The sequence below is a fragment of the Cyclospora cayetanensis genome, unplaced genomic scaffold (genome assembly GCF_002999335.1).
Source record: "Cyclospora cayetanensis isolate NF1_C8 unplaced genomic scaffold, CcayRef3 CcayRef3_contig_268, whole genome shotgun sequence".
Lineage (NCBI taxonomy): Eukaryota > Apicomplexa > Conoidasida > Eucoccidiorida > Eimeriidae > Cyclospora > Cyclospora cayetanensis.
The window spans coordinates 14,276-36,846 of NW_020312223.1; the positions used below are offsets into that span (position 1 = coordinate 14,276).

The 22,571-nt window shown below is 46.5% G+C and overlaps 1 protein-coding gene and 1 pseudogene across 1 annotated transcript; both read left to right on the plus strand.

Annotated features, from left to right (window-relative positions):
* The first annotated feature begins 5,821 nt into the window (after window positions 1–5,821).
* On the plus strand, window positions 5,822–12,467 carry LOC34623561. Its single transcript, XM_026338494.1, has 10 exons — window positions 5,822–6,586; window positions 6,791–7,013; window positions 7,150–7,338; window positions 7,435–7,879; window positions 8,242–8,488; window positions 8,827–9,105; window positions 9,867–9,975; window positions 10,174–10,350; window positions 10,462–10,811; window positions 10,941–12,467. Exons 1-10 carry the CDS (start codon window positions 5,822–5,824, stop codon window positions 12,465–12,467), a joined length of 4,311 nt encoding a protein of 1,436 aa, XP_026194279.1.
* Window positions 12,468–13,771: 1,304 nt separating this feature from the next.
* Window positions 13,772–19,689, plus strand: LOC113147553 (annotated as a pseudogene).
* The last annotated feature ends 2,882 nt before the right edge of the window (window positions 19,690–22,571 follow it).

The window sequence follows — 22,571 nt, forward strand, 5'->3', positions numbered from 1 at the left end:
AAGTAAATGAGGTTGAGTTGCAGGTGATGAGCTTTTGAAAATGGCAAGATGCAAGACTTGACCGGCGGTTTTGGGCATTATTCGCTGATGGGGATGCAAAAGGCGGGGGGTGGGGGATCTGCGTCAGCGTTTATCCCCTAAACCGACTCACTCTGAAGGAGAGGATTTGAACGCATCATGCTGGTAAACTGCTTGGGCAAGACACATGATTCAACAGATTACTCAGTATTTGGCATTACAGACGCCTTTATACACATTGGGATTCACTATGATTGGATGCACAAAACACCGTTTCGCACTAACAATCGCGTGCTCGAACACAACTGTTAGCCATTCGGGCATGGAATTGCCCTGGCTGAGCTGCAAAGTGTAGCTAATCGAAATTTGTGTGGGCCTGCCAAGGAAACTCAACAGCTATCTACATGGACGACGCATTATCTACCCGAAGCGTTCAAGAACACCTACAGCACCTACGAAGTGCGGTTCAGCTGTTGAGGTAAAAGCAGTGGTTCGTGTAGGAGCGCAAGCCTTCATGTCTACAAGGACATATATCTGGAGTCTGCAGTTCAGCTACGAAAAGCCACAAAAATTGGAACAGTCAAGGCATGAGCCCTACGTTTACTCTCCAGCAAGGACGCTGCGAAGGTCTATGGGACTACACTCCTAATATCAAGCTTCCATTCCTCAATTCGAGCGTACTGCCGATCCCTTGACTGATCCAATGAAGAAACAGCAGCCTGTGACATGGACTGCGAAGCCTAATGCCTCAGCATGTCGCATATCAGCCGCCTTACAGCCTCACTATTTGTTTGCCCTATTGAAAGCGTTGTTTCTTCTGATCAGTAGGCGCTATTACAGGCTATCCAGAGCAACAAATCGTGAGTTGCCATTCCCATCGCTTCACCAACAGCGAGTAGTGTTATTTAGTGCAGCGAAATAAATCTAAGCGATGTGTGGGAGCGTGAAAGAATGCCACCACCATACATATAGGCGTCGTAATGCTATTCAGACCAGTTATCAGTCTTAATATACTTTACAAAGAGTTTGTAGGACTATTATAAGCTTGGGGTTGTTCGGGGACTTCGGCGCCTCCTGCAGTATGGCAAGGCAACATTCAAGTGGTCACCCACATGCAAGCGTGAGGCCCCAGCGGTTTACCATTTGTGCTGGAGATCTGCTGTTGCCTGGGGGCATTCATAATAGTATTCACGTTGCGCAACTATCATGCTTTTGACGCCCATGCATCCGCTGTTATCGCAAAAATTCAGAATAGCAAACGAGCGAAACACGTACGTTGAGGGTGGCCTGCTGTGGATCAGAACAAATTGGGTACTCCGTCACATGCTAAATACAACTTCACTTCTTTGTCCCGCCTGTCATAATGCACGCTTTTGCCCTATGAAAGAAAAGCTCTCCAAATCGTGGTGCGATGGGATTCGTCGTATGGCAGCTGATCAAGCATTGTTATGCCCAAATTGTCAACAGCTAAATCAGAGCAATTCTCCCACAGCGAGCTACGTACAAAGGCTTTGGATTTGAAGCAGTCTTACTATGAATTTGTTGTTGGACTGCGACAGACTCGGAAAATGTGCTCATTTCATCCCTTGCTCCAGCTCTGTCACGGTCCAGGAAGTCGCTGAATTATTCTCACCCCATGTCTGGAAGCTGCAAGGTTTCTTTAGGAGTATCCTGACGAATAGGTATCTGAAGTGTGTCGCTGGAAATTCAGTTGATGACTCACTTGCACATAGACCAAAATATGACCACTGTGAGCTACCCTGATGAAGACAGATGGACATAACGCACCAATCACAGTCACCTGCAGTATTCGCAACTCTGTGCTTAGACAAGTCTAATGGTCTATTCTAATTGAGTTCATGCTACGGCAGTGCCAGCGACTGCCCATTGGTGTTCCGCATCGTAAGTCTACACTGAGGAGTCCCCCCTCTCTGTGGCCCTAGTCATAGTGGTCCACGGTCAGCAATCACACTTAGCAGCAGAGGAAGTGAGAGAACTGCTAGGCGGTGCATGCGTATATCTGCGCAAAGTTTAAGAGAGCCAAGCAGGAAATGATGATAAACGGCTGTGGGCTGTGTGTTCCACAACTGGAGATCTGGCTCTGGTGGTTTGGCAAATTCACGAGGAGCAGCCCCGAGTAAGCGAGTTTGCGCACAGACGGCCGGAACCCTTTTCCAACCCTCTCACAAATCAATGCTCTTCCTTAGTCCATCGATTTCCTGAGAATCTGGAGGGGTCACACAACTATTAATAATGGCTTCTTAGAGACTTTTCAGAACTATTTGCGTGAACCTTTGCCGTGCAGGCAAGTGTGCCATGGGGATGCGGAGGATCCACAAGGAGCCGAAGGAACTGTGAATTTCAGCAGAGCATTGAATGGGGAGAGCGAGTTAGACGGGATATTTAAGTGAAATGTACTGCAGAGCACCAAAATTCGTGGTTAGGGGATGAGCAGTTGCAAGCTTTGTTGCCTACAGAACTTGCGGCTGTGTGAAATCAACAAAGGTAGTCACCACGGACAGTACTTGGCGCGTTCCTTTAAAATTTTTCTTCCGTAGCGCATGCCCTTCATGAAATAACTACATTTATTAATGGGCATTACTCGAACAGGTTTTAGTACCTGCAGATTTATGCATATGCACTCTTAGGTATGTTGTCCCTGCATTTTTGCTGAAGCCTTTTGGGGCTCTGAGATCGAGTATGGCATACAAAAATTTCTCTATGAGTAAAGGCTGTCCTGCATTAGTGTGAATTTTGATTACTTCTACACATTTCATGTGTTTACCCTTATTTCCTCGCAGGAGGCATGTATCTTTCGGCGCTGCTACAGCACCGACCCACCGAGCCACCGCGGTTGTGTTGTGTTGGGTAGCAGGTCTTTTCTCATTAATATGCTTTACTGGCTATGCCTTCTACGTTTGACATTCGCACCGCTTTTTAGCGCTTCTGAGTGGCTAAAGAGTTGCGATAAGGCGGGGGGCACGTCCGCTGTTCCGCACAAAGGTGGCCCAACGCACAGCAATGAAACACGAGGGCATGTGTTCTGGAATGGAAGGGGAAGATGGCTACTATACACTTAATCACTTTGATCACATAGGTCATGAATGACGGTTTCCTTTGTCGCATATCTAACGCCGCTGATTACTCTTTGTAAGATACAAAAGGGTGTAGTGTTGTGTGCGTGTGCGTCAAATGTTACATGCAACTGGCTGTGAACGCTACGAGTGCTAAAAGGTTATAGGTAAAAGCAGCCTAACTGGTCGTCCTCCTTTAGGTCGGAAACTCTGTAAGCTAGTAGGGGAAGGGGGAGCTCTGTTCATTTATTCAGTAACTTCCTATTATGCTTACATTGAGTCAGGGCTAAAGCGTCTATCTGCAAAGACGCAAGTTCAAGCGGTCGATATGTAATAATCTTTATCATCTGCCAGAACGAGCCTGCATAAGGATATGCTGGCGGTAGTTGGAACGTCTGCAATGATGCGGTGTTGTTTCCAAGGATGTGCCAGCCCTTGTGGGGAGAACGCGAGTGGAGACTCTATAGCTCGCCTGAAAGGCTAACAAGCGCCGTCGAGCCCCTCTTCTGGCACGCCTGGGCGACCTTTCATGTCTATCCCCGAATAGAGAATGCTTGATCGCAAAGGGGTTTGCCCACCAGGGCAACAGTGAGACCTAGATGTCAAGCAGGCAAATCTCTTCAAGACAGGCCTCTTGCTCGCTTGCTCGGTCGCCAATGTCGATAGTTCGGACCAGGATGCACTCACGAAGCTTGCAGTTAGACTGATGTCGCGCACCATGGAGACAGACATTCAAGGAAATAGTAGTCTGTCATTCTATTTCATCTATGAAGAAGCAAACAGCGCAATCAAAATCGCCTGAGTTAGAGGGAAGAAACTAAATACATTTTGCATCAGACATTCCTCGGCCGTGTGTCCATAAAATGATTTTCGGCAAGCAGTACCAGAAATAGAGCTCAAACTTGTAAAGGTTGACTGTTTCGGCCTTGCTTGCATCGGATGGCAGAAAGTATTCTGCATTGGCGAGCTTGCTTCTTACTAACCCCACTGTGCCTTAATATTCTTGATGTTCTTATTTGTAGACCACCGTAGGGATTATTAAGCGTCTAGTGGCCTCGTTGAGGCAGGCTCGCTGCATCTGCCTCAAAAGTACACTTCGGGCAAGGCAATTAGTGACAATAAATGAAATATGTGCCCTTCCACTAGCGACCCAGAAGTATGTGCAGCGGCTAACCTATATGCAGATATATTGAGCACTCATATTTGCGGAGGCCGTATTTGGCACATAGACTCCGCAGATCTTCGTGAGAGCCAGCGGTGGTGCTTAGTACGAGATGTTACGTAGTTGAGATCCTTAGGAGCAGCGAAGGTAGGGCACATATAGAGACGAAAAATCCCTATCCAATAGGCAGGCTTTGGAAGATTCAACAATGTCACGATAAGAGTAACCCGCGGAACGGCCACCTGCCATGCTTTGACGGCTTCTTCGCAATACGGAGGCACCTAACCCCACATGACCGTAGGGTAGAAAATGTGCACCCTTCGGCAGCCAAGTAAAGGTGACTCCTCATGAAACTGAAAAAGGTTTTTTTCTTGGTCTTATTGACTTCTTGACTATATTGGAGCTCATGTGGATGTGCCCTAGATCATTCGTCTCTACAGCTTCGACAAAAGCGGCGGCACAGGCACTCTGTGAGAACTCACATCACTTGAAGACAACAGAAAACTTGCACTAATCTGCCATTTATTACTTCAAATTATCCTAAGGCATCCTTCTAGGCCTTCTGGGTCACTTTCAAATGTTGGAAACAATGCGTTGATCACACCTGCCGTTTCTGACATATCTGTCCAAGCTTGGTCCAAGTTGGATCTTTATCTGCCTCGCGTCATTTACATATCAATCAAGTACGAGGTACATTCCCTAAGCTGCTGCCGTGGGCACGAAGTCAGTGCGTGCTTTCGGGTGCAGCAGCTTCATGCATTCGCCACCCTTAGTTTCAAGTTGCCCCGAGCACTGGAGGCCGTTCATGCCGTGAATGCAGGAGAGTTAAAGCAGGAGCAATCGCCACTGCATAATGCGTGGCTTTTGGATGTGGTTGGCGAAAAGTACTGTAGTGAATTTTGATTTACAATTTCTCGCATGAGCGCAGCACAGCAGCGGCTGAACGGATACTAGCGTTGATCCCTCTAAAATTTTTTGAAAAGTTAAGTAAAGAGGTATGTTACCATTACCTTGAACAGCCTTAATACTGTGGTTGGTGGCTATCTGCATAGAACACTCCGCGATGAGGGAGCCACCAGTGAGCACTCCGATTCAATGGAAACCTTGAGCACGCAGCGAAAGAATGCTGAGCAGCATGGCAGTAGTGTGCAGCTCCCTCTTCAAAGTCTACCTTGAATATTTTCGTGTATCTGCAATTTTACCATGATTATACGCATGAGGATTTTCTGTGTCACCAACTATTTATAATTTTTGGTCCACAGGTACGGCCGCCGGGCAGCCTGTACCTCAGCAGCAACAACACACCACAACTTCATTAGAAGTGTTGTTGCACGCATCGTTAACGCAAAACCCCTTATATCTAATACCAGCTGATTCTTTTTTCTCTTATGCCGGTGCAGACACACGCATGCGGGGACTCAAGGGGGTCACCGCAGACCATGCGGGAGATTCAGCTAGGGCTCGGAAACCTATCAGTTCCTTTGGATAAGCGGCATGATATATTTCGATGGCTTTAGGGAATTAATATCATGGGTCTGTAGCCTAGGGGGACGGGCCGGTGATTAAAATGGTGCAGCCTAAGAGCGTCCGGTTTCAGCAAGGCATAGGGCAGGTGCTTGGCCAACTAACAGAGCGGCAGAAGCAGGAGAAGGAAGCAACAGCAGCCGCTGCTGCAGTGGTCAGAGACTTTAAAGACTTCAGAGGGCCCTTAAGAACAGTAGAAGAGAAAAATTCTCTGACTGATGCCGGGTTGAAAGAGAAGCAACGATACCATGAGAAGGCACTTCTGCTGAAGGATCCTAGTTCCGTTGGTCTCGGAAATGTCATCAAACGTCAGACCCCGCTTGCAAGAAGGGAGCTGTTTAGGCGGAGACTCTTCCCCATTAGGTTTGAAGAGTCTGCTCGGAATGTAGAAGACGTACAGCATGTGTTAACGCAGAGGAACTCTGTTGGACAGCTCATTATGCCCCTGATATATCTGGCGATGCTTCTGCTGTTTTTATCCTATGCCCTCGAGATTACCAAGCTATACGAGGCAACAGATGGCATAGTGGCCTCGTTAGAGTCAGCTCCGGCCCCCACACCCTCCAGCTTCAGCGCTCTTAGTGTCGAGATTGCAGAGGCTGAACAATTAGTTCCTTCACTAAGAACTGTATCCATCAGTCTTGAACCAAGCTCGCTATTGAATCTGCTAACATTAACGAGCAAAGCTGACGTGGCCTCTTGGCTCCTCTATGGATTTATCCCCCTTCTTTTTGGGCCAGCGTCAAAGACAAGCAACCTGGGCTTAGCAAGGGTCATAGGAAATTGTTTCAGAATAACATTTCGGCAAGTGTGTGAACCGCCCCAACTGACAGAAGACATAATAAGGCCTGGTGACACGGTCCTGTAGACTTAATTTGGCTAGAATAGTTCCCATGCATCGCCAATTACCTGGTCTTCTCAAGCCGCATTCAATGCATGATGCTAATTGTCACCTTACGGCGTTCTGACACCAGGAAACGCATATGTGGCTTGTTATTGGTGGAATTTCTAGGTTGAGCTACAAGATGTTGACGGATTCGACCTCGGGTACGAGGGAGTTTGGCCCTTGAACAAGGCAACGGCAGCTTCATCAATTGCAGAGACAAAACTACGCACTAGCAATCCTCTCACCAACCCAGCTGGCTCCAGGTTTACTTATTCGTACCCTTTTGCAGCGTCTGGTGAAGGCAAGGCTTTTAATGATCAAGGAGGTTATTACCAGGTCATATGTGCAGGTGACACAAAGTGCTATACCCACAACAGGCGGCCCACTCTGAATTTATGGCTAGCGGTAGTTAAGAATTGCTAGAGCCTAAAATACAGTTGTTTGCGCACACTAAACACGTTTTTTCGCCATTTTTGTGGAGTCAGATTCCGCTCAGGCGGCCCAAGCGGCACTTCAACAGGCCCAACCGCATTCTCGTTATCCCCCCTGGTTTGTTCCCATGCCTGTCATAGCTGATCGCCGGACAATTTCCATAGTGGTTGACTTTTTCGTTGTTAATCCACTTACACAGACATTTTCTCATTGTGTCGTCCCTTTCTCTTTCACCAGCTCAGGTACGTCGCACTAATGGCTGCAGTGCTGACTGAGTAGAAATCTTGGTTTTTCAAATTCTTATTGCCGTTTGGTGAGCTGCTGTTTCCTGTATTCAGGCACGCTACAAAGGCCTCTTATTAGGGTATTGTCACTGGTATCTGCCTCATCCCAGGCCAATAGAGTGATACGCTTCACTGCTCTTGGTTTAGTTATGCTCATCATGCTGGTTTACTTGGTATGCGAATACACTCAAGCAAAAGAGCAGGGCTTGGGTGTTTGGCTCAAGCGGTGGTGGACTGCTCTCTTGTTATTTCATATATTGCTCCTTCTGGGCCTGCTTTCATCATTTGCCGCTGTACAAATTATTGCACAACTCGCCCCCCAAGTATCACCAACTCTGGGCGCAAATGGGCAGTTTGACCTCTCAGGAGCTCCGACCGCATCAGACGAGGATGGATTTTACCATCTTCTCAGCGAATACGCATACCTGTTTCATGCTAACTACTGTGCACAGCAGTCCTTCGTTTTCTTCGGTTCCCTTGCCGCAGTTACAGGATGCATGTTGATAGCCATGTTGCTTCCTTCCATTTCAGCGGTAGGAGCTAAATCTCTTGAAATGACTTTTCGTAAAGTGAAGTATAATTTACTGGCTTGTAGCATTGGAATGCTTGCTATTGCCTTGCTATTTGTCTCTCTTGGAAATATCTCGTTCGGCGCTGCTACTGAGGCCTTTTCTGGCTACTACGAAAGGCAAGCTATCATTGAAGTACACTAAACACTAGCCAGGATAGATGAATGAAGCTTTCGATTAAATAGTATCTCACCAAGTGACACACTGGAACAACTCGACACCGTATAACGGCTACAGCGTTCCTTCGATCTATTCCTACATTGCCATGCCTTTTTCTCTTGTTTTCTTGCAGTTTGACAGTATCAGCGGCTTTTCTTTTGGGTGGCATTCTTGGAAATTACGATGTGTATATTGTATCTTCCGTTAATCCTGTTCTTGCTGGGATTTTTTTCGTACCGCTTTTTCTACTATTTTCATTATTTGGGTTTACCATCTTAACTGCGGTGGTCCTGAGAAAATATGATATATGTGTTGACTTCTTGGAGGACAACACCATCAAGCATAAGCTCGAAAACAAGGTACGTCACGCATGTATTGCCATTACGGTTTGAGCCAACACAGCAGCTGCATTGTGTGTGAAAATGCTTTGTCATCAGTCATGGAATTTCCTGAACTTTCCCATGACGTCATGTCAAGTTTCCACATTGCATATAAGCATTATTCTTTTGTATTATGTAGTGCAGCCCACTGTGCTCAACATCTATGCGTAACGTGGAGAGGTGCATTTACATGTGTTTGTAAATTCCTTGTTCAGGATCTCTTCCCCACACGGTACGAATGGCTAAGGCATTCAGTGGCCACTAGTTGGACGGCAGTTCGTAAAGGTCTCTTCAGCTCTTGGAAGGGGCACAAGCTGTCATTGCTCACGGAAACAAACAGAAATGGTCTAGAAGATGATGTGGAAGAGACAAAGGAGCTCAAGGAGCTCCAAATGAAAAAGAAAGGATCTCGAAGGCGGATTAAGAGGGGAATCGACTATTATAGGTCTAAGCAGCAGGACGAGGAAAGCCAAAGCTCTGCCAGCGAATATTATAAAACCCCGACAGAATATCCTTCATGGGTTTGGCAGACAATGGGCATAGAAAATCCACCAAAAATAAGGAATAACCTGCACAATGTACGTAACATGTATGTGGATCCAGCGAGCAAAGGTGAAGCAGTGCACAGATTACATGCAATTACGCCAGGTGTTCTAGCGAATACTTTGCCTTCTAATCTCTAACCGACATTGCGGAAGGCTGTACAGCGCACTCAGCATGGCTGACCACGTACTGACTCTGTCAGCTGACTTTTTGTTGGTGTGGGCAACGTCAATAGTGCTTTGGCATTTTCTCATAAATTATGCTGCAGACACATATTCCAAGACATGCGGCTACTTTCGCGAGTTTAAAATGACCAGCTCGGACTTGTCGGATTGCTACTTCATGCCACGTATTGCCGTAGCTTCTCCAAACGCAGATCAAGCACCTTCTGTTGCCAAGGTAGTCATAAGCTTTATAATTAGCTTAAATGGAAACGGCGGCGATCCCTACTGCTGTGCTTGTCATGCGATACTTGGCTTTGTTCACCGCATATTCAGGTTCGTGGTTGCATCTGCAGGTCCATGTATTGTCTCCACGGTAAATGATTATGCTCAGGTCTATGCACTGGCGATGCACCAAAACCACAGTTATCATGAAGGCGCTTGGAAAAAGTTATTGATAGTTGCGTTCGTTGCAATCTTAGTTGCTACAGCCAGCTTGCAAGTGAGCGTAAAGCTGTGATGTGCTGGTGCCTTGACCGAGGAGCAGAAGCTATAAGAGAAAAGAACGATGCATCTGACTCAAAGCAGTGGGCCACTGATCTCTACCTTATACCAACGGCGGACGTATGTATGTATATCTTCGCGCGTCAGCCTGCTGTGCCGGCTTCATGCAGCTCTCTGTGGATACTATGGGAGACATGGGGGCAATGGCTCGTGCGATCGTCGCAAGCACCTCATTTCCAGTGAATCCGGTCACATTTACGTGTGCAGATGCTTTCCTAGGTATGCGTACGCGTCAAACTCTTGCAGCATTTCACTGCCCATTACTCAACCCCATAGCCTTAGCTTCTTTCGATGATTGCTGCTGAAAAGTCCTTTGAGTGGGACCTTTTGGCTGAAATGTCGCAAGCTTCATCAGCTGAGAGAATCTCTATTAGGGTGCTTTTATTTTCAACTCAATTCTTTACGTTTCTTCTGCAGGTTTGCAGGATGTAGCCGCTTCAATCTATTTTCCCATGCAATCTGTACTTGAAATAAATACGGCCCGAGATTTTTACAGCTGGCTCGTCGCTGATCAGGGCCTCATGGCATTTCTGGCACCCCCCATTGATTCGAATTTATTCCTTGAAATCTTTCCCGAGTTGCTAAAGCCACTTGGTGGGTTGTTCGTGTCTCATTTGATAGTTGACTCAGATGTTTCCTTTGCACCACGTGTTCAACGTGGGTATGCTCACCCTTCTGTCACCTTCCTGTGGCATATGAGTGCAGATGTTCCATATCAGCAGCTGGTGATCAGCAACTGGAACAGTACAGTAGCTGCACGCTCCGTCCGTGTGGTGCTGACGCTGCGCTCTGAGGTGGTGTATCCTACACAACTGGATTTCACCTGCTCATCGCTCCAATGCGAATATCAGCCGTTGTTTGAGCCTAGTGAATTCAAAGGCTTCCTGAAGAAGCTAACAGAGGAGAATATTTTGAGGGACGTTGCCCAGGAATTGGCGTTTCATCTTATTTTACTGAATCCAAATTCTGGCAGCATTGCGCTGGAGCTTTGGATACGATTTAAGAGAAATCGCGGTGGCACTATTACACCTACCCTTTCTGTCCATGCCCTTGATGTGAGAATTGCAGAACCTTACTTACCCCTTTACGTGAATAATTATTTGGTTAGTAGCTTTCCCGCCAGTATGTCTTTCAAGAAAGTAAAGCTAGTTCTCCCGTTTGTTTGCTGTGTTTGCGAATTTCAGCTGCATCCTTACAGCATTTGGGACCCAACAACAATAGCTGCTGTAGCTCTGCAGGTGGCGACTGCTGCCTTGCTCCTGTTTTTCGGAAGCTCATTTTTTGTAGATTTCCAGAATCTGTGGAAGCGCTTGAGAAAGGAACGCCAAGACTTCGGCTTCGGCTCGTGTTTGGGTGTTTTCTTTGTTGACAATCTCTTCAATTCGTTCGATCTTATCTGCTTTGCAATCTTGATGTGCTTAATATTTGTATGGATAGTCTATCTATTCGCGTCTCCACACTCCCAAGTTTTCGATATAGCGGAGGATTTCACTACAGCCATGACAGCTGCTGGTACAGGAGGCTCGTACGAGGAAGCGGCTTCAGTGGCTAGTACGCTTTTCAGGAATTTCAGTTCCGCCAGCGAATTACTGCAGGCCTATTCTCAGATTGCGGCAGTTTTCTTGACCTTATCATTCCTGCGCCTGCTGAGGATTGGACACAGAAGCAAACGCATGACACTCATGTTCTTTACACTTGCGTCTGCGGCGGGCGAAATGGTGCAAGTCTTAGTGGGGGCGGCACTCATGTATATAGGCTTTTCGTATTTGTGCTTTTTGTCGTTCGGGTGCCGAGTGGAGGGTTTCTCAAGTGTCAAAAATTCGTTCGTCTTCACAATGTGGCTGACTACAGGCTATTTCTCTCTATCTGAACTCTTTCAAGCCGACGCCGTTATGGCGGGAGGGTTTCTATTCCCGTATTTGTTTTTCATGGGCATAATCTGTTTCAGCTGTTTTGTCTGCGTCTTGCTTCGTTCACTTGCATGCCGTTCCGTTGAAATCAAAACACTGGAAAAGCTGGGCCAAATCGAGGAGACTTCCATCTTGCAATCTGTACTCCTCTTTTTCCATGAATTGATCTGTCACTTTCGATCTACTAAACAAGAACTCGAAGGTGAGGCTGAAAAGCGCAGAGTGGAGCGGTTGAAGCAAAAAGAGAATGGAGAGGCAGCTTTTGGGAAGAGGACGTCAAGCGATCAGGACCGCACTGTCAACGAGTGGCGGACATTAGAAAAATTGGAAAGAGAACGAAGAGAGCGGCCTCTAAAAGTTCTGGAACTACCAATTGATGTGATTACCAGCTCTTTATCTGACGAACAATATTTGGGGTTACCAAACGAAGTCCGTTTGTTCGCGCGACATGAAGTGGCATTGTTTGTCGATAGGTTTCGGCTGATGGCGACACAGCTTAACCTTGGGTGCACGGACATACTGCCACTTGTGCAGCAGTTTGAGAACAATGCATATACCGAAATGTCATCCCTATCTCGTGAAGTGCAGCAACAGGAAGGCCGCCTGCAGCATGAATTGTCGGTGTACACCACTAAAGTCGTTAGTGGACAGGAACGGCTGGAAACGTACATAAAATTCGTTGAAAAAGCCTTGCAGGAGAGGGAGGAAGAGCTTAAATTGGAACAGCAGGAACTTGAACTGATAGAAAGCAAATGTAAGGATGAACAGCAAGAAACCGAGAAATATGGAAAATACAGATGACGCATAGCACGGCTGTGTGGAAATGACGGTAAAATTCACCGCCTGGTAAGTTAATGGCTGTGCCTTTATTTCTGGCGTGCAGACAAATTTATGAGGGCTCGCCAGTGCAACAGGCATCGTCTATACTGATTTAACGCAATTTGGCTTTGAACTGTTTCAGGGTGCTTCATGGCTTCGCAGGAGAACGAGCGTACTGAGCCGCTCAGCCAACCAAATGATTCCCCTTTCGAGTATCAAGTGGTGCGGCGGCTAAATAGCGCAGAGCCAACCAGCATCATTATCGGAAAAAGAACACAAAGCTCCCCAAGCAAGTAAAAGACAGTCATACAGCGAAGACGTATAACTGCGATGTTTAGGAAACACAGCAACAGAAGATGGCTGTGATCAAGCTATGCCAAACAACATTAGTGGCGCTTTTGATATGCAGTGCTATTGCACTCAGACTAACTTGCTGTCACAGCACATCAGTGGGAGTTTTCGGGAAAGTGTCCTGGTTCGTTATGTTCCCTAGGCTCGCTGTATGTTCTCCTCTTTTAGTGCGTTGAACAAACAGTGAGGCCAATTCGCGGACGAACTTCGTGGCAAGTGGGATTGTCAGCTTGTCTGTAGCTGGAAAAATACCCCAGACTCTTATGTACAAACCTATTTTTGACTACACGTGATTACGACTCTTCACGGTAAGACATTCTCAGAAGAAAGTGCTCAACCTCCTTGCATACGCACGGATTCTAGTCTTTGGAGACCATGGCTGGAGCACATGAACAAGGAGACCATTTTAGTGAGGCATACTACGAAACCTATGTTGCATGCTACAAGGTCGTAAGCACATTGGCTTTTCAATGCACCAGTTTCGTTGCAACTTAGCAAATCCCACATGAAGTGCTCATCAATGATTACTAGTCAATCGGTGAGCAAAACGAAATCGCCACTGTTTTTGGCTCATTTTATTCTGTGCTCTGTTCATGACTCTGCTGTTGATGTTGAAGTCCTGCCTGCATAGATACATATAGGAATAGAAATAATGGCACGGCATTACAGGTTGGATCCGTCGTCACTGAATTTGTGTTGATATTATATTAAATTCTAGCAAGTACATCCTATATACATTACGCTTTTGGTTACTTCGCGTAAAAGCTGTGTCTCGTAGTTCGTTTCGGTCAAATGTTTGCATCCACGTTATCAAACCCGATACGCACGGCAGCCTGCGCTTCATCTTGCTTTATCTCACCATAGACATAAAACTTGTATCATCTAAGTATATTTGTTTGATAAAAGAGTCAATTGGCACGCTTTTGGACCTGTCAATGCCTATTGTACCGACACATCACACCGGGTCACTCCGCGAACGGCTGGAAAATGGGAAAACAGGAACACAGGGCAATCCACGCGCGCGCCCAAATGAGACTGTTTTTGGTGGCTTTTGTAGGTTATTAGTGAACCTTGCAGTAAGGCCGGAAGGGAAAGTATGCCTTTTTGGACATGTTGCGGACAGCTCGGGTGAGGCAGGTCTATTTTGGTGCCCGCCCCCTTGATGGCAATTGACATGGATCTTAAGGAACTGCGATCCTGCAGAGGCAGACTATGAAAAAGTATCTTTATTTAAATTAGGCGTTAGCGTAGGGCGATATAGTGATCGTGAAAGGTCTATGAATGCGCAGTTGTGCATTGGTATCGAAGGCAAGATTACACAATTGTCACCCTCGACGACACCACGAGCAAGCAGTAAGCCTTCTTGACCAATTTTCTATCTGGCCTCACAACGGCCTTTAATGTGATGGAACGGGCTATGCACGCCCCACAAATGCCCAGTATTCAGATCAACAGCGGCTGTATACTGGTATTGGCACAGTGCTGGACAAGGCATATGAAGGATACAATGTTTGCCCGTTCGCCTACGGTCAAACCGGCTCTGAACACAGTTATTCTATGGCTGAATACAGAAACAACAAAGGTATTTAAAAATGGTTCGGGTATCCGGGGACATATTTACGCACATTCGTGCAAGCATTGACCTGAATATTCCGGTCGAGGTACACGTCAATATGCTGGAAGTGAAGGATGAGCAAGTCCAGTATCTAGCGATCCCACTTGAGAAACGATTTTACGTAGTGCTTAAAAGTAGAAACACTCCACAGCTCGGGAGATTTGTCCGAAACCGCGGTAGGTACCCAGTCGATCCCTACGTTGCCATACAAGGAAAGCTAGATAAAGGTGAGAACAAAACATGTTTAGCCTAGAAAATATACAAGGCCTGAAGGCACTTGCGGCGCCACTAGTCACTCCGATGCTCCACAGCTTGGGCTAAGCCGCAAAAGAAGTCTCTCCATACGTGCATGAAATAGGTCTCGTATATATTATTCGACAGAGCAGCCAACAAGACATGACAAAAACAGATATTTGAAGCTTTAAATGCTTAACTGATAAGAATTAACATTATACCAACAAGCACGTAGTAATGCCATCTGCAGAGTGTGGAAAAATGGCAGTGAGATGGTGGAATCTCCGCTAATGAACTTGGTATTATTAATTGCACATCCAAGTGTGCATGTAAGCTCTCTCGACCGTGCGTCCACAAATCACTTGACGAAATATGCTTCAGTGCGTTGTCGGATCAAGCAGGGGTCGTGCAGAATTTCAGTAAGTTGCTTCCAACGAGATGCTCTTACTGCTCTACCAACATGATAATTTCTTAGCTAATTTTACAGTCGTCATAAGCTTCCAAGCCCTCCCCTAATTTTGTCTTGCTGCATAAATAGAAGTGCTACTCGATTTAAAAATCTAAGCAAAGGTGCTTTCCCTCTGCAAACAGACTTAACTTTGGGCCCAGTGGCTTCTTCCCACTTATTTACAATAGCGCTTACATTATTACCAAATTATCTGGACCGTACAGCCACAAGCGAGGAACATGTTTCCCAAAAGTCTTCGGAATTAAGCTTAATGGACCTGGGGGGAAGCGAACGCGCTGGGCCTACGGGGTAACTGGGGGTCACTTAATGGAGGGCTGCACTAATAATCAAAGCTTCAGTGCTATTGTAGAGGTTATATCCACCCTCGCGGGGCAAGGTGGCGGGCAAGTGGCAAGCGGGCCGTTTTACAATAGATTTCACAGAGATTGACAGTTGAAGAGTCGTACTACACACTGTAGATGTATGCGCCTTGTACTTCACACTGTATTATCGGGAGATTTTGGAACTCCTACTCAAAGTTTAGTGAAACCAGGGGTCGCCTTTCTGCTATAGTCTGTCTGCGTCCACCAAAACCTCCATTCGGAGTTTTGTCTGTACAAATCGCTTTTCATCTCCGGAGGCACTCTGTTCTAGAGCACTGGCCTTTCCACCAATGCTACAGGCAGCAGTAGTCAAAGGCCATATCACCCTAAATGAACAAGCGCACTAAATGTTAGGCTTGGGCACAGCGTGGCTACCGCCTGTTTGCAGGCTACTACGTAGGTTCTGGAGCGTGCTCACTTCTTTCAAGTATCATTTAAATATTTTTCAGGATTCAGGTAGTGGCGCTCAGGGATCCTGCCCTGATATGCATCAGACGGCCCCTGGAGGAACAGCAAGACGCTTATGGTTGCGGTATCGCCACCAGCTATTATAAACTGCTAAAAAGCCCTCAATACATTTTGTTAAGCAGACGGGGCTTCAATGGTAGTACTAGGAACCATCGTAGCGCTATGGTACCTCTTTGGATCAAAACTCGTCCTGCGCACCAACAATCACTTGAGCTACAGTGTCAATTTCATGCCTTTTCCTCTTCTGCTGCATCAGGTCGCGTTGAACAAATAGACCGTAAGCAAACTGTCTATTAGGGTAGTAGAAAAGCTTATTGGAGAACTTCAAGAGGAAAATGAAAGCATGAAGAGAGTACGCCTCTGCTCAGACTTTACACCACAAAAATGATTTCCTCCATTCTCCTTAGTACTGGGCCCAACCAACGTGTCAAATATATCAACAACCAATCCAAAGTGTATACAATATTTAACCTGTCTTTGTGACCAATGGTGTTGGGTTCCCGCTCTATCCCGCTGGGTGCCTACAATGCTTGGGGCAATCCTGATCTGCTCAGCCAATCCGCGATTGAGCTTAGAGTTCGAAGGATATACTTAACGCTGCAACCGATGCTTTGTGGAAGGCACTGCAAGATATGACAACGTCATGGCATGAAAAATGCAAGAACTGAGAGAAGAAGGAGGACCACGCTTTCCAGAAGTGATAATGTGCAACCGAGGGTGCCATACCTAACCATTTTCCACGATGACCTTTTTATAACTGTAAATATTGCTCTTGCTATGGAAAAAGGGTGCACCAAGATCAAGAAGATTAGTGGCGCAGCCGACCCACCCCGTGCTCCCCCTAAATGAAGAAAACGAAGTAGACACTCAGCAAAAGCTCAAGCTAATTGCAGATGGAAAGGATGCCGTGCAGCGAGAATTAGGTAGGGAGCAAGAGAAGCTGAGATCAAGGCATTTGCTCTTGGCGCGCTTGGTATAGTCTGCTCGAGCTGCACCATAGATGTAGCGCAACATCGGAAGGAGACAACGAACGATGCTGCGTATGAGATTGTGCTAACTGCCCATGGAAAGACCCCGACCAATGAATTGGTCATTGGAGCTGAAGAATCTAGACTAGCTGCTTATGAGAATAGGCTAAACGTTGGTCACAGAAATCTGTGCGTTCTCGCATATCCAGCTGATATTGACGAAGCACTTCCTTAATAAGAAGAAGGAATTGAAGAAGTCGAAAGGGATGTTTAAAGTAAGTGCGCAGCTCACTGACACCGAAAGACTTCTCTTGTCGAGCGCAAAAACCATATATAATAGACAGATTTGCAGAGAGATATGCATTTTTTTTACTCTGAAAAGAAAGACCTTATACGAACACCAAAGAAAAAGAAAACGCTTGGTACCCCAATGAAAACGCAGTAAACACGCATCAGAAACTCAAGCTAATTGCAGCGGGAAAATACGCCGTGCAGGAATACTTAGTTAGGAAGGAGGGGTAGTTAAGATCACAGCATTTGGTCTTGAGAGGGAAGAATGAAGGACCGAAATAGTAAGATGCCCAATGAGCAGCTCAGGTCTTATAAGAAGGGGTTGTGGGTAGAACAGCATTGCTCGTGGATGAGGCGAATAGGTATTTCCAATAGCTGTGAGTAGATGCTTACTTTTAGCTAAAGTTGCGTACACTGTCAAGAAGTGTTAAAGCTCCCACGGGCAGCCTAGGGTAGGCATCACTGAAACAGACAGGAGTCGTGATCCGCGTACAAAGGGTAAAATCAGTCATTGTGCGGCTCTGGGGCCTTGATTTGTTGAACAGAAAAGGTTTTGAGATGAGAAGTCTGCAAACAATGGACAATAGGTTCTAAAACTGAATCCTACTGAAAGAGAGGTGTAACTGACCCGATGGCCTAGGACAGCGACAGCTACCGGGTGAGAATTTTTCACATAAAGGTGCAAATGATAGTTCAACTTGCACGCATGAAAACTCAAGCAGTCGGTATCCTTTACAATTTGCGCGAAAACGAGTCTCCATTCTGTCGGGGAAGATCTGATCTACTTGCGGTCTAAATTGTCGGGGACACCTGTATTTTTGGATACACTTCGGGTGCTGCTTCCGGAAAATGAACAATTACTTTCAATTATTGACGCTAATGGCAAAGTATGCAGGGAGAATTCCTGTTCCCATTTCCATTGAAGTTTTGCCTAGTAAAAGTGGAGACAATTGGTAGGTCAGCAAGACTGCCCTCGTCAATATGTGGACTTGGTACGCAACTCGCGCATATCGGTCCTCTTCTAACACTACGTCCCCAGATGGACCATTTGTGAAAACATGTACAGGTAACATGTTACACTCTATACATTGTCTGGTTCCCGTTATTTTGTGAGGCTGCAGCAAGCAGCCTCAAGGCACAGAGAATATAGACGCACTTTAGTCAATGATATCAGGGGTGGCCATGTAGGCCTCACGATAACGGTAAAATCGGCCAGTGATTTGCCCGAAGAGCTGTGTAGAGAATCCCAGGAAATTAAAACTCAGCAGGAGCTGCTCTGGGGCGGCGAAGATTAGCATGCCATACAGGAGTCAATATGATGCTTCACACACGTACGTTGCAAAATTAACAGAGCAAGCTAAAGGGGTGAGACAAGGTCTTTGTTAGCCTTATTATTCGGAGGAAGTACGGCCTACTGCATCTTGCCTTGCAGATCGTGTGTCGGTGGCTGGATGGCAAGATAAATGTCTTCATACCTTCGGAAGCGTCATTCAACTGGATATTCAGTAGTTCAAAGGTTGGTTTGGTTAAGTCATTTTTTCCGTGCTTAGCAAGAAAGGAGTGTACTGTCTGCCCCTCCAGCTGACTACGTTTGCTCATGCTGCTATCATCTGTCCAGCCTTGCATCATTACACGATAGTGTGATTGTATTCTTCTTCGAATCCCTTGGCGGCTGTTTTAGTTATCTATCTGATGCATTCCTCCGAAAGGTGTTTACAGCCTAAATCGCTATCTGTTGGCATTCAATAAATTACAACCATCAAAAGAAGACATGTAGATCACGAATCCGTTTTTTAGACTTTGTCGTTTTAGACCTTTGAAATTCTGGTGGATGGCAACACAATCAAAAGCTTGTGCTGCGTCGTGATTTTTGAGGCTTGTGGGAGAACCCGAAGATATAAGGAAAAAAAGGCATTTTTCGCGACAGGCCAGCATCACCTTCCTCAGAAAGAAATCAGATTCAAGTAGCAAGCCCTTGCAGCTGATTGGCCAGGCTCTCTAAAAAGAAGGGAGAAACATACAAATCCTGCTTGGCGACGCCTTATAGAAATAATTTGGCAGCTATCGCGCAACCGGAAATGTAGAGCTTAGAGGACCGGAAGCATGCACGCTACGGGTACTGGACCTTGAATTTATAGAGCTATTCGTAATATCTGTGGTCGAGGAAGCACGTATACTGGCATCTGCAATTAAGGCTGCTCCACCCAACTATCACCAGAGCATGCCGGCATCCGGTACCTCTGGCCGCGGAGAAGTTAACCGAGCTTTGAGGAAAAATCGTGCTTTTGAGAGTGAGAGCATGCGAGAGTGTGCTAGACACCTATGCCTTGGAAATATTGGCACAATCGGCATGGCATACACGGACAGTTCCCCTGACAGGAAGACATTCGACGTCGTCAGGGTTCTCTGCCCTATCCCTTATTTTGAAGATCTCAAATCCGAATGATGGCGGGGGATGGATGTCTGTGGCAACTGCCGGAGGCACATGCGAGTCCTCTACACGTATGGGCCATACGCTGTTTAGTTCATTCTTGTATTGCCCTCAGCGTATCGTACAGTGCTAGCTTCGTCTCACAATATCCCCAAATAGCTAAAAGATGCCACGAAAAGTATACATTTTCCTCACGGAAAGAGCTAGGAGTGCGATCATGCTGCATTGAGCCTCCTTCCTCCTAGGTACCGGGCTGCTGCTCTATTGCCGGCCTTCGTTGGGAATGGGGCCTTCAGAAAACAGTGGATAATCTGACTTTTGCTAAGACTTTGGATTCGTGTTGTATTGTATGTACGGATTCTGCATGAGGCAGCAGCCGTCGAATTGGAAGTAGTAGAGGAACTCTCTCAGGGGATAGCTGGTACTCAAAGGATCCAAGAACTTGGTTACTGTATCATTGAGCTGGAAGCCACCTGAGGCCTTTGTGTGCGGGAATGGGTATATCTGACTAACACGTGAGGTCTCTATGCAATTTCATACTTAGCCTCTTTGCAGGAGGTTGGTTGATGAATGACCAGTCTCCAGTGGGACCAAGATATGGGCACGCATAAGACACTACCGTGGTATTGCAATCTCTCATGCTACTTCAACAAAAAACTCGCAGTCCGTCCCAATGAGGTTATATACTACACAGAAAACCAACTGTGCACCAGGACTGCTCGTGGGTGAAGCCTTTGAATACGAAAGTATCTTAGAGTACCTGAATATGCTACACACTGATAGACCCTGAATATTCTTTGTGTGGAGTTATTAAAAATGAGCCTGCTTTTGACGTGGTATGGGTCCATGTAAGGGCTTGATGATTTCTGGTAGCGGTGTGCATGCTCACTCAGAGTACATTATGCCTATATACACCAGATTCTAACGTATTCAATCCCTATACAATTTTGTAATTGATTGATGGTGATTGGAACACACTGTGCTGCACACAGGCCTCGAATGTGACTCCTATCAAGGGTCCAGGTGTACTGCATCCTGACAAGGTAGACCAAATATTTGATGACAAATGCTTTTCTGGGCCCTCCCCCCTTTCAGACAGACCAAGAGGTGCATCCAGTTTTTCTCATTCCTCTACTGTTCTGGGCCCAAAATAAAGTGAAAGCCCGGATACAGCCCGTAGCAACCCCAGAACGCTTGGTGCTTATAACCAATCTAGTGCAAGGGTAAACAGACGGATCCACCCATCACAGACCTGAGCTTGCCCCATGGTTGATCATCGAGACAAATTTTTGAAGTCTTCCCTGGTATGAATCAACGTGGAGAAAGGCGTAGTGTGCGCTTGAAGATATAATGCACTTGTCATGTTGAATTAAGAACTAGTAAAGAAGCACTGAGAATTTGGCTTGTGTGGTCGTGTATTTTAAAATCGCGGCATACTGTTACTTAGATAGAGCAAGGCGCAGCTTTGGTTGCGTGTGCCCTGTATGCTATGGACAAGTAACGGTAAATGCTCAGGGTGCTGAGAGGGCGCAGTAACGCGCACCCTAGCTGGCCCTCTCGCTCAATGTCGAAACTTAAAACTGGCGTGAGCAGGGAAAGGAGGACTTGTTTGGGAAAAAACACTTAGTAACGATTTGTCAAATTTATATTGCGTGGGCAAACTAGTGCCTCCCTAGGGAGGACTGTCGTGGAGTGTTACGGTCGCATGGTTTGATGTGGCTCTTCCCCGTTCATGCATTTGGCTCTGCATCCACTGGGAATTCACACGATGTTGTGCTAAATCGCAGTAGACCTCTGAGTTTGCTAACTTGATTTGACACTTTAATACTGTTTCCTTTGGCAACAACCTGGAAGCTGACGGTGGCGGAGCATTTTGAGTGCAAAATCACTTTGTTGCCCTACATAAAGAGAAACGAGTACCTTTTCCAGCATGCTTGTGAGAGGGAGCGTCACTTGGAGGGTGACTCCATGCAGGCAGAAGACGTCATGTGCCTGCAGGGATTACTACAGTCTGTGTTTAAAAGCAAGCCACACTCATGAGTTCTTGCCGTGGTCAGCTCAACAGCAAGCTACGAAGGGATTGAGAACGCTGGAGGAGGGGCATCAATCACATCAGAATTTTAGACAAACGGGTGTTCCTTTGGCAACAGCCACGACGAGCATCAACAACTGCTGCAACGGTAGGCTATCTCTGATCTACTCAATGTGTAACGTCAGATGGTCGCAGGATGGGCAGGGGCTCGGCGATTGCATGACCAATCGTTGAGGCTTCCATACATGATGGACTACTTGATGTTTATAGGATAAAGCAAGCGCATATCCTGCACCTTCTACTGAAAAACAAGAGCCGATTCGAAACTCAGTACCCATGGTTGTCAGGGCTGCGTCAACGAAACCAAGCCAGCTGCCAAAGGCAAAAAGGAAAGAAATCCAAAGAAATGCCAAGCTCCTAAGCACCCCTAAACAGCTCCCCAACAGCGCCCTTGTTTTTATTGGAAAAGGTTAGGTCATGCAATCCGGTACCGCAAATGCATGCAAAAAGCCACAAAACTTGAACAACAGCTGAGGCCCCAGCGGGAGCAGGCTGCTTGGTAAGTAAAGAAGGCTCACCAGGAGAACGGCAAGACCCCCCCGCAAGCTGTGACACTGGGATAGAGCTACAAGAGAAAAATCCCGCAGGTAGGGACTTATCGCCGGTCAATACTGCACTGATACAAGTCCACATTACTGGTCAAGGATTGCTGGTGTGCCTTGAGAGTGGATGAAAAATACGAGGAGACGTTCGGGAAGCGCATTCTGCCTACATACACGTTAGAGCAGTCCTCGAGACTTTGGGTACTTGACAGGCACCAGCATGCAAGATATGGAAAAGCTAAGGCTGCCAAATGACACCTTCA

Bases quoted from the DNA above. Each gene is read 5' to 3' on its own strand.
- LOC34623561 (XM_026338494.1), top strand. From the start codon at position 5,822: ATGGTGCAGCCTAAGAGCGTCCGGTTTCAGCAAGGCATAGGGCAGGTG. The intron at 9,106-9,866 runs GCAGTGCACAGA...GGCTTCATGCAG, and splicing joins ATCCAGCGAGCAAAGGTGAA to CTCTCTGTGGATACTATGGG. The intron at 10,812-10,940 runs GTGAGAATTGCA...TGCGAATTTCAG, and splicing joins TTTCTGTCCATGCCCTTGAT to CTGCATCCTTACAGCATTTG.